At 45.0% G+C, this 16,283-nt stretch overlaps 1 protein-coding gene across 1 annotated transcript; it reads right to left on the bottom strand.

The window, feature by feature from the left end:
* Positions 1-7,022: 7,022 nt before the first annotated feature.
* On the bottom strand, positions 7,023-9,403 carry LOC4802613 (glycerophosphocholine phosphodiesterase GPCPD1). Its single transcript, XM_001359464.4, has one exon. It carries the CDS (start codon positions 9,278-9,280, stop codon positions 7,058-7,060), a length of 2,223 nt encoding a protein of 740 aa, XP_001359501.4. The 5' UTR covers positions 9,281-9,403; the 3' UTR covers positions 7,023-7,057.
* Between the last annotated feature and the right edge of the window lie 6,880 nt (positions 9,404-16,283).

Below are 16,283 nucleotides of genomic sequence, written 5' to 3'. Positions count from 1 at the left end.
CAACTGTTGCCCTTTCAGATTGACCCTTTGTCCGAGGCCACACAATAAAGAGCTAGGCAGGAGGAAGCGAAAGGAGTGGGTCACAGTAACGTTGGCCATTTTGGAAGAGATTTGCACAGAGCTTGACCGAGCCAATCCAGGCATCAGCAGGATACGAAATCGGGACACTGTCCTGCGACTCGGACACTCCCCTGGGTCCAAGGGAAACCGGGCAAACGGGTTGGAGCACCGCGCAAAACTCATTTGAATATAAAAATCATTAAAATTCATCGTGAAAACGTCTTAAGTTTCCTGCTGTTCGGAGTCCAGTCACTGTTGGACTGTGAGAAGAAACAAGAAAATGTACGGTGATGACCTCTGAACTCTTCCTATCCCGTTGGCCGCTGCTCTACGCCGCTGTCCGATGGGAGTAATGCCGGAATTACGTGCGTGACTGACCAATGCGCTGACCAATGTCCAGTTTGTAAGCCCTAGACCGCACATCCTTTCCCACCCCTTTCGCCAGCACCAGTTCTCCTTCAACAGAAGTTCCGTCCTGTCTTTTCCCGAATCCCGTCTTGAAAGTTACCTCATGCGGCCGCTGCTGCTGCTGTCGTCTTAATGATTAATAAAGTCTAATTTATGAAAATAATCTGTTTGCACTGTCAGTCTTTGGACCCAGGGTCCAGAGACCAGGTGTAATCCGAATCCGATGTGATGTGATGTGCGCCCCAGACAATTGGTTTTTGCATAACTCCAAGCGAAACTGACAAGCCCGAACAATGGGCCCATCCATCAACAGATTTTTGGTGTTCGACAAAAGGTTTGCATTTCAATCTTTCAGAAAATTAGACGCACAAATATTGTACGAATGCATAGATGTTTGCGTAATAAGCCTAATGGACAATTTGCGTAGTAGCGAAAATTGAAATTGTGGTTTTATTTATGAAATTTAGAAATATAATTGAACGAGGTAATGTTATTTGATGACCAAGATGCTCCAATAGAACTTTATTTATCCCCCCAATGTACATACATATCTCTTATTACAGTTTATAATCAAATATCATCATCTCCCATTCAGTTATCTGCGGCACGTGCATCAAAGATCAAAGATGAGAGTGCAAAAGTCAAACCTTAATAAGGAGGAATCCTTAAGCAGCACTCGGATATCCCAAATCAAGATAGCCACTGCCTATACAAATATATAAATCACATCACAGCGAAAAGGTGATCTCAAAAACAAGATCAACAAGATCAACCCTTCGATGCAAACATTATGATCTTCCGCATTAAGAAAGGGAAGGGTCCACCGACCTTAGACTCCGAACAAAGGCCAATGGATGCGGAGTGCCCTAATTTGTCGGAGTTTCAGTTTCATCTTTGAGTCGAGAACCAGAGCAAACCCTAACACAAATGGGTTAAACATCCGACGAACCGCACACACTAAATGGTCCACAATGGAATGCCACCGGAGGCTGCACGCGTAGGGTCCTGTTTTCGGAGCAAGGGTTTCTGTTTCTGTTTCCTCTTTTCTTCGTTTGTTGCCACGCCTGATCGGCTTAAGTGGCGCATTGAAAGGATTATGAGTTCTACTCGTACGATCCCTGTATCTGTTTCTCCTTTTTGTTTGTCAGCAGCTTCTTTTTGCTCCTGTTTGTATGCCACCTTCCCATTGTCTGTGTCTGTGTCTGGCACTTGAATGTTCACTGAGTTTTACGCATTCGCAAGGATCGCTCTGTCGATCTGCAACAATTGCCAAGAGTCCATTGTACTTTAACACTTTTATCCTATGAGTAGATTCCGAGGGTAGTTCCAGCCGTGGGCGTGTGCTGACAAGTGACGAGAATTTTCCCACATTAAGTGGCTCAGCGGGGATTCCCCTTTTCGCACTATCTAGGTGTCGTTGTGTCGTTGTGTCGCTGTATGTGCGGTGGTGTGCGGTGCAGTGCATTGAGTGCCATTGAGAGCGCGTTGAAGCATGCAATTTCGCATATTATTTTCGCTAAATTGCACTAATCGCTTAAACTTTTCAACGAACGAAAAAGAGGAGGTAAATCTGCGTGTAAACCTCATTGTTTAGGGCTTAAGACCCATTTAATATGTTGTCATGGCGCAAAAAAGGTTTATAACGCATTTGAATAAGGTTTTTTCTCAAAGTAAGCAGCAGCTTTGACACAAGTCAGATGAAGAACTGAAAACTTTCCACTTAATTTTGATTCTTTTCATACACTTACACATATTTTCCCATACTCTAGGAAAGCCTCTCAATGGCCACTTGAGTGTTGAGTGTCTTTGTTACAGGATTCTATTCATGGCTGGGCAGAAATTACATATTCATAGGACGTGAGGCTTTTTCTGATGGTTCTCAAGTGTCTCATTTGCATTATCCTTTCAGGATTTTCTTGTGGGAGTGCAGCGACATCAATTTGTACCCTACTCTCAATGCTTTTTGGAACCTAACCAATCAACAATCCTTTCTGTTGACGCTGCACATTTGGGCTCTAAATATTTGAATTTTATGTCCAACAGAAAAGGCGGAAGGAAGCACTTACAATCCCAGAAATTGACTGGGTCTTTGGACAGTTTTGTGGTCAAACAATGAACGGAAGAACGGACATAAAGTCACAAGAGTTATGGCCACAGAGACCCGGCCGAGAAAAAGGAAGAAGAATGGAATGGATTTCAATGAGAATAGGCAGCCGGCTAATATCCTTTGAGTGACCGACTCCCTCTCTAGAGATAAGATCTAAGAAATAGTCAAGCTGCGTGTCGTGTCGGGGCAGCCTCATTAAACGGTATTTTTGTGGCCCATCGTATCTCAAAGATGCATCTTGTTATCTTGTCAAGAGATTTATTTTCTGTGTGTGTGAGAGAGAGAGTTTGAGAGTGTGAGAGGGTGTGCTGGCGACAATTTTGCGTCATTTGCGGTTGCGGCCAGGGGCCAGGAGAAAGAAAGATACGACATGAACCCATCCATCCAACCATCCAACCAACCATCCATCCGTACCAACAAAAGGCGTCTTTGTTTGGATCCTCAACAGCAGCAGCAGCAGCCGTTGTCGTCATCATCGGCTGAAGTACGAGTATCTCGTATCTCGAATTTCTCTTGCAGCTTGCATGTGTGTCGCCTCCGCTGCTCCTGTGAGTGGGGGAGGAGGGGGCACCGGCACCCTAATGTACTTCTAATGGTGGTGGACACAACCGCATGAATATCCATCTATTGTTCGTCCAATGAACAGCATTGTCTTGACGGATAGTAGCGTGGGATAGTAAGTAGTGGTACCCCGTTCTTTAGTACTGATTAACTGCAGTATGCAAAATATGTATGTCTATAGTAGATTGCACAACAATTGCATTATCAGAAACTACTACTTTGTGCTTGGGGATCGATCTAGAGGTCTCTGGAAATGGAAATGGAAAAGCAAATGCAAATGGAATTGTGGAAGTGTTGGAGTGTGTTAATCTGAATCACGGTTCAACGTGAACCTAATTGAAATTGTTCACCCTAAAAATTGATGTCGCCAGAGATCAGGGAATGCTCTGTCTGATGCTCAGATGATGTTCTTCCCTCTGTTACAGGACAAAAGTTCAGTTTTAACAAATTATAATCTCAAAGTTCTCTCTTTCCATATAAGACATTATTTAAATAACAATTTTGCATACTCTTTTTGGTTGATAAGACCAGCCACAGACGCCTGTTTATTGTCAACATCTATTATATAGAAACTCTGGTATATAAATATATATACACGTCTATGCATCTGTGTATTTATTCAGAGGAATAATAAGTGCTATTTATTCGTTAATTAGAAGCGTGTGGAATATTTCTTTTTAGTATGTTTTCTATTCCCGTTTTTGTTTACATTTTTGGCCTGAAAATTGACAGCAAACAAACAGACACTCGACTGACAGATTAGCGGTGATGGCGGGGGACCGTTGCTCGTATAGAGGGGATCTCTCTGGCAAGCACTCTCCGATGTTCCGATGAACGGACGTACATATGTACGTATATATGTACATATGTACGTGCTCAAGTCTCTGCCTAAAAGCAGGTCAATTGACCTCGCCTCTGGCTCTCGCTCTGGCTCCGTTTTAAATGGCGCTTATCAGCCTCATTCAAAGAAACAAAATGCTTCTTATCAACCGACTGTCTGCAACAACACTGTCTCTATATATGTACATATATTTAATGTATATATGTACTATATACGGACAGGCAAAAGATGAAAAAGCCTCTGAAACGGAACAGATGAAGATGATACCATTTCTCCCTCTTTTTTTGTAGGAATTGATATTTCTTAAGCGAACTGAAAAATATTGTTTTTCGAAGGATTTTAATTTTTCAACTAAATACAAAAAAAAGACTTCGAAGCATTCTCTTTCAAGTTGATTACAGAATGATTTTGTAGAGAAGGAATATAGGAAAAGGCAAATAATCGAAGAGAGATCGAAGAGGATAACTTCTTAGCTTTACTAAAAGTTTGGAGCATCTGTTTGGAAATTCATCAAAATACTAATCAGGAAATGTTTTTAAGACACAAAAGAGTTGCTTATAAGAAACCAGGTTTCAAATTAGTTACCACAGTTCAACAGATCACAAAGATCCTTTGGGTGAGAACCGAAGGTCATCCTCGTTTACTTGGTCAATTTGTGATAATACCAAAACCAGATACAGATACAGCCACGCCGCAATTACCGATGGACAGTGTCCGATGCATCATTAATTATCGCCCTAATCCATCAGCATCCGTCAGCGGCCAAAGCCTTTCGGTGTCTCACCTTTGCCTCCCTCTTCGGAGGAGGTAGCAACTTTCTCACACTCGGCAGGAGCCTGGATATTAATTAACCATGCCAAAATAGCGAAACTGACCATTAAGACAGAGTCCGGAGTCCGTTGTCGGAAACCATTATCTCTCTAATAAGCGAAAACACACGCTTTGTATCCTGTAAGGGGATACTTTTCCAGGTTCGTCAGAATATTTCATAATTTCCACTGACCAATGTCCAGTTTTTGAGCAACCCCTTCGCCCAGCTTGAGATTTCTTGGCGAGAATCCTTTCTTCTCTTTGCTTAAGCCCTTTGTTTTTCTCGGCATTGTGTCCTGCAAAGGCACTTTGCATAATCAATAATCCTTGACGCTGGCGACCAGCGCTGGCCCAGCGCCCATTGTCGCGCTGACCGAAGGAACCAACACCACTGAAAAGATAAATTATGGTTTGTAGTCAAATTGAAGGCAAACAATCCCCGGCACTAAGGGAATGCAATGGGTTGGAAAGGGAGTGGAGTGTGGGGTGGAGTGGAGTGGAGTGGAGTGGGGTTGGTCATTTGATAACCCTGAAGACAGCTGGCTCTGTGCTAATGCTGGAACTGGACGATGGTCAGGGCTTTCAATTTGCGTTTAAAGAAGAGGGTTTCCCTCTATGGAAAGTTTGTTTGTCCTCCATGAATTTATGTTTTAATTTGATCGGAGTCTGGAGAGAGTTTTATGCAAGCCTTGATTGCAGGGACTGGAGGAGATTGAATGTATATTCGTTTGAGTGGAGATAACACAGAGAGGAGAGGTCTTCCTGTCTGTCTATGATTTGAACCAAAGAATGACAAACTGTATCTTACCAAATGGTCACCTTTCTGATCTCCCAAAAGGGCCAACATCTCAATCAATCATTATCCATATGCTGAAGTAAGTCTTGACTTATGCAAATGCTTTACTATTTGTGGGGATACCAGCTAAAGGTAAAAGCGCAATGGGAAGAATAAACTAATACTGCCTATTTCCCAACTAAATCCCAGACCCTAGAATTCTCATCTTTTGTACAAAGCAAACACAATTATAGTTTTATTCAAATATCAGGAATCATCAGGCTGTAGCTATAAGAAAGAAGAAAACAATCTACGATAGCTGGGGGATCCAGACAGTAGTTGACCTTTTCCAATCGAGCGCTGCAATGGCCAAAAGTCTTAAGACAAACGACCAGCTGTGCAAATGTCAAGACGTAAGTGTCAAAATGCTCATTAATAACGTCGTCCTTAACGGCCACGTGAGTGTGTCCCTGAAGATAGGTCCGTCCATGGGATGAGCAAAGCAAACAGGCAGGAGGATATCGATGAGAATGCAAAAACGAAAGTACGGCCAAGCCATCAAAGTGGACTCCTGGACAATGGGCAAAGTTCGTCAAAGGATGTTTGCGCAAGTAAACATTGAAAGTATATAGTTTCAGGATAGAGCCAGGAAGAAGGATGTCCGGGACATGCTGAGGTGTATCCGTGTATCTGTGTATCTGTCCCATGTGTACAAAGCAGTGTTAAATTGAAAAATTATGATAAATAGCATAATGGTATGGATGGAAGTTGCACAACAACCTAGCAAACATCCCACAGGGAGAGAGAGAGTCGAGTCTTATGATATGCAAAAGGATATTAATACCCGAGCAGGGGACCCGCCTCGGAATGGGGTTGAGCCCAAAGACAATCCAGCGACCAGCGCCGCGTCGCGTCGAGTGAGTGTTGCTAAAGTGTGCAACGGGCCATAAAAGGAAGACAAGACCCATTCGCCATGGGATATCATTTACGAGGCTGTGTGTCGTTTGACCGGACTAAAGGACTAAAGGACTCCTGGACCCTAACTCTAACCCCTTCTCTGAGCATCCTGTATGGACCATGGACCATGCATCATGGACCATGGACCGTCCCTGCCTTTGTGTTTATCTTTCTGGCAATAGTTCACATGAGCTTATCTCCTTTGACGCACAGTCTTTCCCTGGAATGTTTGCGAAAAAAGTTCGCCAATTGCCCGGGGGGTGCTGGTGATGGTGGTCCTTCAAAGGGGTAAGAACACTCGCTCTCTGTATTGACAATTGTCGTAACTTTGACTGTGGCTTAAACTGGTGGATATTCACGGCTTAGTCGTGTAATGCCCTCTGTCTTTATGGGATTCCCCAGGAGCGTGGGGCGCGTGAATTACTAAGCCAAGATATTGGACACACGTTGGAAGCCATTACTTTTGTCTTCCATTCATAAAGGAAAGCCAGAGCATTTTTTGGGAATATCCGCGTATAGTATCTTGTAAATTCAACAGCTAGCAATATCTGGGCGCCTCATTAATATCATCCCCGGACTTAAAGCCGCACTTGGCCCCCCACTCCTTCTCCTCCATTTCTTGCAGCATCTTTCGGTTAGCTATTGAATCTACGATGCATAGATTGCCGCAGGGCAGCTCCTCCCCCGCCTGATCCAGCTGATCCAGACGATCGTAGATGATGCCCACTACCCCGTGCTTCTTCATTACATCGCGCACCCGAATGTCCACATTAAGGCTGCCCCAGACGACGCCGTGGAGGTGCAGCTGCTGGAGCTGGGCCACAATTGTCGGTTGCTGCAGCACCGTATTGGTATGCATGGCCAGGCCGAAGAACTCTAAGGAATGGGCCAGGTGGACAGCATTATCCAAGACACTGACACGCTTGTCCAAATACTGGACCGGGCACTCGGGATTCTCGGTAAGCAGCATCACGGGATAGAGGTTCTGCTTCAGGCGCACCATCGTGCAGATATCCGCATCAAAGCATGAGAAAAGGATGCGTCTGCTGCCGGCATGCTGAAGGACTATCTCCAGGATAGTGTCCACGTATAGGTTTCGATCAAAGGTAGGCTTGAAGCACTCGTCCTCCCAGCGCCGGGTGCTGTCCAGCTGCGGGAACTTGATTTCGATGTTGAAACCAAGGGACTGTGGCAGCAGAGTCTGCTCCTTCTCGAACATGTCCAGCAGCAGAGGGAAGGGCCGCTGCTCATGCAGCATACGATCGCATGGCACCTCGCGTCCCTTGTTGGCGGCAAAGCGCAAGACTCGCGCCAGGGTCAACTGGTCGTAGGTGAAGGCTTCGAAGGGCACGGCAATATGGTTGGTCCGCTTGCATCCTCCCATCGCCAAGAGCTTCAGGCGATTGAGCTTCTCGCAGGGAAATATCAGCAGATCGCAGTTGGTGAGCAACTCCTCGTAGCTAGAACAGCGCTGCAGGAGAAACTTCATCACAAAGTCGTGGTAGACAACCACTTGGGCGTCCTTCGTCAGCTGCACATCGAACTCCACCATATCGGCATTGGCCACAGCGGCCTGCTTGAAGCCGTAGAGCGTGTTCTCCCGCACCAGATCCTGTCCGAGGTAGTAGGTTATGCCCGATCCTCGATGGCCAATGTCCATCGGCAGGCGATTGCGGCGCCAGTAGCGCTCGTACGTCCGCCGCATATCGCACTTGAAGTTCTCCAGGGGACGGATGACCAGGTAGCGAAGGCACATCTCGATCAGGGGTCGGTGGGTGGAGGCACAGGTGATGGAGACGATTATATGGCCCTCGCTGCCCACCAGCTGACCAGGCTTCACGAAGCCATAGCCGTAGTGGTAGGGAGGCTCGTCGGACCCTGCCTTGTGGGCAAAGGTGTACAGATCAAGACGGTAGTGCGTCTCCAGCGGACTCCCAATGGAACAGTGGTAGAGCTGCATGTCTTCCGGCCCGCAGCAGACTCCATGGTCCGGCTGGAAGCTAAGCTCACTCGAGTAGAGCAGGTTGGCTACCTCTGTGTAGGTCAGACGGAGACTCTGGTCGGTCTCATCGCCAGCTGCGGACTCGGATTGACGGCTGCTGAGTGTGAGACATTTGAGCGCTGGGACAGGAACCTTGTACGCATACGGACAGATCTGCTCCTTCTCGAACATCGGCTGGATATGCACGTAGAGCAGACGGGGAGACTGCTTCTGCCAGAAGAACGGCGCATTGAAGATCTTGAAGTGGATGTAGGTCTCGCTGGTGGCCCATCCCCGATCCACCCGATAGTCGGTATCACTCTCGTTCTGATACCCAAAGCGATCGCAGGCCTTCAGCATGTTCTGGCAGGTGCGGATGACACGCGACTCCAGGCGGGACTCCCAGTAGCGTATGTACACCTCATCCGTCTCCGTGCTGGGGATGACCACACAGTAGCGATAGTGGATGTCGAAATTTCTGGGAATGACCACACTCGCCTCGAATTTTTGCTGGCTGTGGCAGTCCTTCTTGTCCATCACGAAAACCTTCTTGGGATCCCAGTTTCCGAGAGATTCACAATCGCCAGTGATGGCCACATACTCGTTGCCCTGCAGCGACCGGGGATAGAATACGCAAAAGGGCCACTCGGTGGTGGGAACGGGTGGTGCCACCAACTCCTGCTTCTCTTTTTCTTCTGCTCCCAACTGAGCGGGATCCTCCAAGGGCTTAGCCTCCTCCTCACATTTCTCGCGATCAGTGGCAAAGAACCAGCGATGCATGGTCCTTGAATATTTTAAACTCCTTTCGGCAGAACTCTTGCAACAGAAATTTCGATGTGTTTCAAACGAGACTCTTAACAAAATCAAAAATTGTGATATGTACTTTGTGGAGATGCTCGTTACATTGGAGCTGAAAATATCAAAGCCTTCCCAATGTTTGATTTTTCGTTTGTTTTGTTTTTGTTTTTAAAGCACATCATTAAAAATCATCGAAATAGAGGAAGGACTAAGAATTTTCTGACGCACCACACAAAACTTTCCCACCAAATCGTTGAGCATCCTGTCATACTATTTTCCTGCAGGAAGTGATCTTTTGATCCGGAAACTATAAACTGTGGTACGGCACACACAAACCGTAGAAATCTCTGTGTCGGGCAAATGGCACGCAAGCCCTGCTACACATCGAAACACTGAAACGAACCACCTGCGACAGGATCAAGGCACAGCCGAGGAACTTGAAAAATAGGGGTGACCCTCCAATATCGACTAAGGGTGAACCTCCTCCATTGACTAGCGACGAAATTAGGCATAGTTCGGTTAGGGGGAAAAAACATAATTAGTGTTTACTTGAAAATTAAATTTTAATTGCAGGCAGCGCACAAAAAACTCTTATGGGGAAAACTGTGAGAAATTTTAAAACGAAATTCCCAATTCCAAATATAGAAATATATTTAAATGTCTCTCTTTTTTTGGGTGCAGTGACAGTTGTTAGTGAAACCATTTCAAACACTTCCCAATCTTTGGGGTAGCTCCCTCTCACCTTCCTTGAATCACAGCTACACTTCCGTGGCTTCTTTGAGACTTTGGGGCGATCTCAAGTTACCCGCTGGTTAATCCGCTTGTTGACTAAACAAATAAGCCCGAAAAGGGGTGATTTTTGAATAGGGAGTTGAGTGTGGGATTGATTCCTCCGCGGAGGGATCCACAAATTTATGCGCGTCAACAGCGATTATGCGGCAAACGAGGCAAAGCAAACCCCAAATCAGATCAGACACATGCCAGAGGAATCAATGACAACCCGTCTGCAGATGCTGCTGTTTGTTAAGATTTCAATTTGGGAATGAATACAGGGAAAAGAAATGATCCGGTGTAAAGAATATATGTTATTTATTACAGAGTGGATTCTTTTCCAATTTATCAAACATGAGGAAGTTTTAACTAATATTTATTTTAACCCCCTCCAAGCCTTTTCTTCTGTTCACAAAACTCAACCACACGCCTGTCGCAAGCGGACTCTTGACTTCGTTTACCCGGATCTCCTCTGACACAGCATAAAATTATAGACACATGTCTGCCTAAACCGCAGAACGAGTGCCAAAAGTGCTGTCCACCAGCCATGTCCATGTCCATGCCCACGACCATGTCCAAGCCGATGTCCTATGTCCACAAAAAACTCAGGCAGCTGTAAGTGAAATGGAAACCGTTGCGTCTGCGCAGAACAGAGCTGCATATCCTTCTTGACGGACAGCAGGTAGTGCCCTCGGCTCCTTCCGTTTTTTTTTTTTGGGTTTTCTGCACTTGACTTGTTTTTGTGTTTGTGTTTGTTTGGACTGTGGTCGAGATTTCCGTGGGCGTGGCAAGGTTGCAGTGCCAGTGCAATTAAGCAGCTAGAGCAAACAAAGCCAAACCGCAGCATGTGCCTCAGGTAGAGGCAGAGATCAACTGTCAACTGTCTGTCTGCCGCAGCAATTGCTTGGGGCACTTCCTGCGCTGTTTCTTCAGAAAAGAACACGGCAGAGGAAACTCAATACAAATTCCTAATTAAGCATAAAAAGACTAATTTTCCCGCTGCCTCACAACCCCCAATGTGTGGGAAAATCAAATTGGAAATTTCTATACTCGTATGAGCTCCCCGGTGGATTATCCATTCGCTTTTCTCTCGCGGTCTTCAAATTACCGTCGCTCATTGCAGGACTGAGGGCTGTGCGCAGGCGCAGAAAAGACGGGGAAAAACTACGATTACGAGTACTGTGGAAAATGCAGTTTTGCTTCTGCTTTGTTCTTGTAGTGTAGTTGAATATCCTTGGGAAAGACATTGTTTGGAGTCTTGTGTGTGTGCGGTGGGTAAATATTATATGTTCCACAATATTTACGTGATCTTTGGAGCAGTCCGATTTCCTGGTGGATATCCTCTGGCAAATACGGATGCAGGATACAGGCTTGGGCAGGATATCCACTGGGATAAACAGGTGTACAAGACGAAATTTCCCATGATACAAATAGGGGATAGGGTAACCGTAACCCCCAATCCGTGGCCCCCTTCCGAAACGGTAAACATGTCAATAAATCATCCCACCGGCCGGCACTTGCATGTCATCCACTCATACACTCCTCGAGACATCGCTCTGCTCGATGGAAATCAATAGCCGGAAAATGGTTTTCCAAATCCAACACCAAAAACACCAGAAATCACAAATTAGCTACACGACAACGAGAACGAGTGTGAGAACAAAATCCCGACATCGACAGCGACAATATTTAAATACCAAAGAGCGAAACATCAACGACACATGGAGCAGTCTTCATCTTCGTCTTCGCCTTCGCCTTCGTCCTCGGGGTCTGGGTCTGGGGTACTCAACCTTATTGTAACATCTGGACAAGTATTAAAAAAACAATAAGAAAAACGTCTCCCTAACCAAAATGTGACATCCACTGCGCCAGGATCTCGACTCAACCATGGAATATTACAATTTATGGGTGATTCTACAAATATTTAGCCAGAAGCTGGCAGGGGAAAGACGTGTCTTGAGCAAACCCAATGGAATTTGTTACAGGGACTAAAAAATGAGAAAGAATGCTGATATTTCCGTGAGAAATTACACAGGATGTGGGGATATGAAAATGGGAATGTAAAGGGGAGCTGGAGTATCCGAAGAACGTTAATTTTACGTTGGGGATATCTCCAAAAAATAACAGAATCCTTCTACTATCGCTGCTTGTTTTTTTCTGCTGATTTATTTACGATTTTTACGAGCTGCGATCTGAAATCCGAAACCGTCAACAGCGACTATCTCTTTGGCCTGCTCCAATTCTAATTCGAGTTTCACCGATAAGCCCTTATCGGCATTGAAAATTGAGCGGTTCGAAGATGTTATTTATGAGCCCCGAGTCCAAGATAAGCTCTTGGAGATTATGAACGAGTGCCCATAACCATAACCATAACCAAGGCAAAGCCAAGATCAACTCAAATTTCACATAAAGTGGGACAGCACCCTTCTTTCAGTCAAATTATGACTCAATAATACTTTCAATATTTATATCAATTGTTATTAAATATTATCGGTGGGACAGAAACAACCCTAACTTCAACATCGAGTTCGAACCCTTTTCTCCCTCTCTGGAAATTGGAAACCGCAAGGGGCAATCAAAGCCCTAAGAATTATTGGGTTTCAGCAATTAAACGACGAGGGTGACTACGAGTATAACCAAGTGTTAAGTAACCAGGATCCGGTCGAGTAGAGCTTCTGTTCTGTGGCGACCCAAGTGTTCAGCGGTCATTCGGTCTGCGTCTGCGTCTCGTCTCCGTCTCCGATTTGCATTCGATTAAGATTCGTTTCACTAAGGGAAGTAATTAAAGAAATCGTATATCAGGCAGTGGATACCGGATGTGCCGCAATGACATTTGCATAAGACAGCAAGACAGTAAGACATTGGAGAGAATGCACAGATGTCCCACAATACAACCAACAACAAACGGAACCACTTTTGACTACTTACCAGAATAGTATCTTTAGGTTCCCACCTGCACAGAGAGATATGAGACTCAGAGGCAAAACATCTCGACCCAGATGCACTACAATCAACAATTATCTTGGCAAATATTTGCTTGGAGATAAACTGGGCTTACATTCCGCCCTGAGACTACCAGACGGGGGGCTTCTATTCATAGTTCTAAAATTAGTTGTTGACTTATTACTGCATTACGCATACCTCGCACTTCCTTCGGCCCTACTCCTCAACTGAGTTCATTCATAAAATAAGATCTCAGATCTCTCAGATCCGTACAGTTTTCGTATCTACTCGTATGAGATATTTGCCGCTAAATGTAAATAAGTTTCGGGGCAAATTGTGTTTGTCTCCCGTTATCTTCGCTGATAAAAGTTTTCTGAAAGCTGAAATGCGGCAAGCAGCTGGCTGAATTCGAGAACGGTTCCCAGAGAGCGGAGTGTACTGGAAATATTGGCCCATTCTAGGGTTTTTGTTGGTCATAAGATCAAAGGTCATTCGTACCAACAAAAAAAATTGAATTAAAATTGGTAGTGAAACTAGTTTTTTTTGTGAGTGTCCGAAATCTGGTTGGTTCCTGATTTATACGGACTGACCCATGAGAAGTTTTCGACCAATTTGACCTCTGACACTGGCCGACCCGGTACCCGGTACCCGGTAAGGGGATCAAGCCACCCCGAAAGAAAAGCCTGTCAAACGGGATAGTAATCGCGAAAAAAAACTTCCAGTTTTCTGGTCTAAACTTTGAGGAGAAATATTTTCCATTCGAATCTTCCATAGACAGAATCATAAAGAGACGGCGATCAGAGATCAATTGTTCAATCAGTCGATCGGAACTCCTGTGCGGAACTCAACTTATGAACGAATCAATGGATAAATGAATGAATTTTCCACGCAACTACAATGGCAAGACATCATGTGGAGAGTTCCAGAAGTAAAAAGTAGGGGGGCTCTGGAGCTTGTATAGAAGCCACTTAATCATGTTAATGGCATTAAGCAGCTTAATCGACGGCAAAGATCTAAGCCCTCGCGTCGATAATCAGCCAGACCACCCAGTCGGTTTTGGCCCCAGACTCCAGCCTCACTCAGACCCGTACCCGTACTTGGGGCCTCATCTAATTAAAAACAAAAGTCCGCCGCCTTGTAAATGTCAAGCGATTGCCACAGATCACGAACTTCTGCCTCCGTTTGCAAGTTGCAAAATCAAAATGCATTAACATCAGTGGGAACAAAAAAACAGAGCCACAATTAGCAGGGAGTTCGAAGTCGGCAAATGACAAACAAATTTATACACTGCACAGTAGAAGTGGAGAATCATAATGATATAATTGACAACTGGAGGAAGCTCTGGGGAGCTCAGTGTCGCGACATTTGGCTCTGGATGTCCGTCTGACATTTTAATATGTTTTGCTTGCGAAACGAACATTTCTTCTCTTGTTAATTTTTTGTCAAACGATTTCATAAAAGTATATAGACGGACATCCGACGAAAACTGAGCTCAACAATTGAAAGGGGTTAAGCAGTTTGTTGATCTCCTCAGCATCAGCATCTGAGGAGAGACTTGGACCTCGGGCAAAGGTTGTGTTAGAGGTGTCTCTAAATTATATAGAAATTGTTTTTTTCTGGTACAAATTTGTCCGAGCCATCATAAATCTTAGAGCCCCAACCATATCAACACCTTTTTGGGCTCATTTCCCACACTCATCAGGCCATTAGAGCACTAGAAGAGCATCTGTTCTGTTCGGACGGAGAGGCAAGACAATGGGGCTAGTTTGAACGCCCACAAAATGACCATGAAATTGCTTACGGAAGGAAGTTCATGTGCCACAAAAACATGGCCTAAAACAATTGCTTGCGACATTTAGCACGCGGCACGGGTGGGGAAAAACTAAAATAGTTGTCAAAGGAGGGTCCACGAGAATGAGAAATCAATGAATACTGTGAATGACCAAAAGGGAAATATGCCGACGACATGACGACATAAAAGGCAAAAATGTCCATAAATATGGTCAATTATTTTGGTAGCAGGACAAACACCAGACCCAAAATGGGAAATGGGTTCGCTGCGTAGGAGGTTCCTTCTGCAATACGTACGTTCCTTTCGTCAGCACGTAAATCAAGGACAGGAAAAGACAGAGAAGCCAGAGGCAAGAACAGTATACAATGAGCTGGTAGTTTCGGAAGGTGTGTCACCTTGCACAACAATGGACCCGGGACCGGACAACACCTTCTGGTCAAGACAAAGACATCAGAGACAGAATGGGCCAAGGGTTTAAACTATATTGTATGTGGTCCACACCCACTGCAGATGTCTGGCCAAGCCACATCTGTGACTTGAGGCGGTAATGCGGCTAATGTGATGCTGATGCCTTTTTTTTTTGTTGGGTAGAGGTAGACAAGTACGGGTTAACAGATCGCAATCAGCTGGGTAATGCGATACTCGTCAGCGAAAAACTCTACAATTGTCGCATCTAGCCACCCCTTTGCAAAGAACGGATACAGAGGAAGGATCTGTATCAATTTCGGTGACTTCAGGGCGTCCCCTCAACGAGCATCCTTTGAAATCAAAACCGTAAACATAAGTAAACCCATTTTTTTACCATCGCTCTGCTCGCTACTGTTCTCTGGCCGCAATTGTAATTTTATAACCCAATTTGTGCAGATTTTACTCCGCCATAGGCAATTAAAAAAACAACCATGGGATTACTTAACTCAATTGAAATTGCTGCCAGAGTCTGATGATATTTGATACTTTCCGCTAGATGCTTTGATTAGGCTTCAATTTAGTTGCATCTAACAGAATTTACGTTGGATTTCCGGGATCTCATTTGGTTTGAACCCTTTGCCCAGCATCTGGGATTGAACTTTGAGCTGCTCCCCTGGTCAACCCTTTGCCCAGCATCTGGAGGTGAACTTTGAGCTCTTCCTCTGGTCAACCCTTTGACCAATGGTCAAATGTTAACCGAACTCTCTCTCTTTCGGAGGGCAGCTGCTGTCAGAGATCTCTGAGATCTTTTCTCAAGATGCTGTTGCGTCCCCACTCCACCACGTTGTACGGAGTACAGATGTCAACCCTCGGGGTTAACATCTTGTTGCGCAACTTTGTCAAACACAATTATAAGATCTTCACGAAAATATAATACAATTTTGATTGAAATGCCAGCGAAATGTCAATCAAAGAATTAGGGAATATTTCCAGGGATCAGAATTCGCACACAGTCATTGTAATATTAATTAAGTGATATACGTACAGAGAAGAGGAAGATAGAGAGGAAAA

The sequence above is a fragment of the Drosophila pseudoobscura genome, chromosome 2 (assembly GCF_009870125.1).
Source record: "Drosophila pseudoobscura strain MV-25-SWS-2005 chromosome 2, UCI_Dpse_MV25, whole genome shotgun sequence".
In the NCBI taxonomy this organism is placed as follows: Eukaryota; Metazoa; Arthropoda; class Insecta; order Diptera; family Drosophilidae; genus Drosophila; species Drosophila pseudoobscura.
The sequence above is the reverse complement of the archived record's forward strand: the minus strand, read 5'-3'. Positions and strand labels throughout refer to the sequence as shown.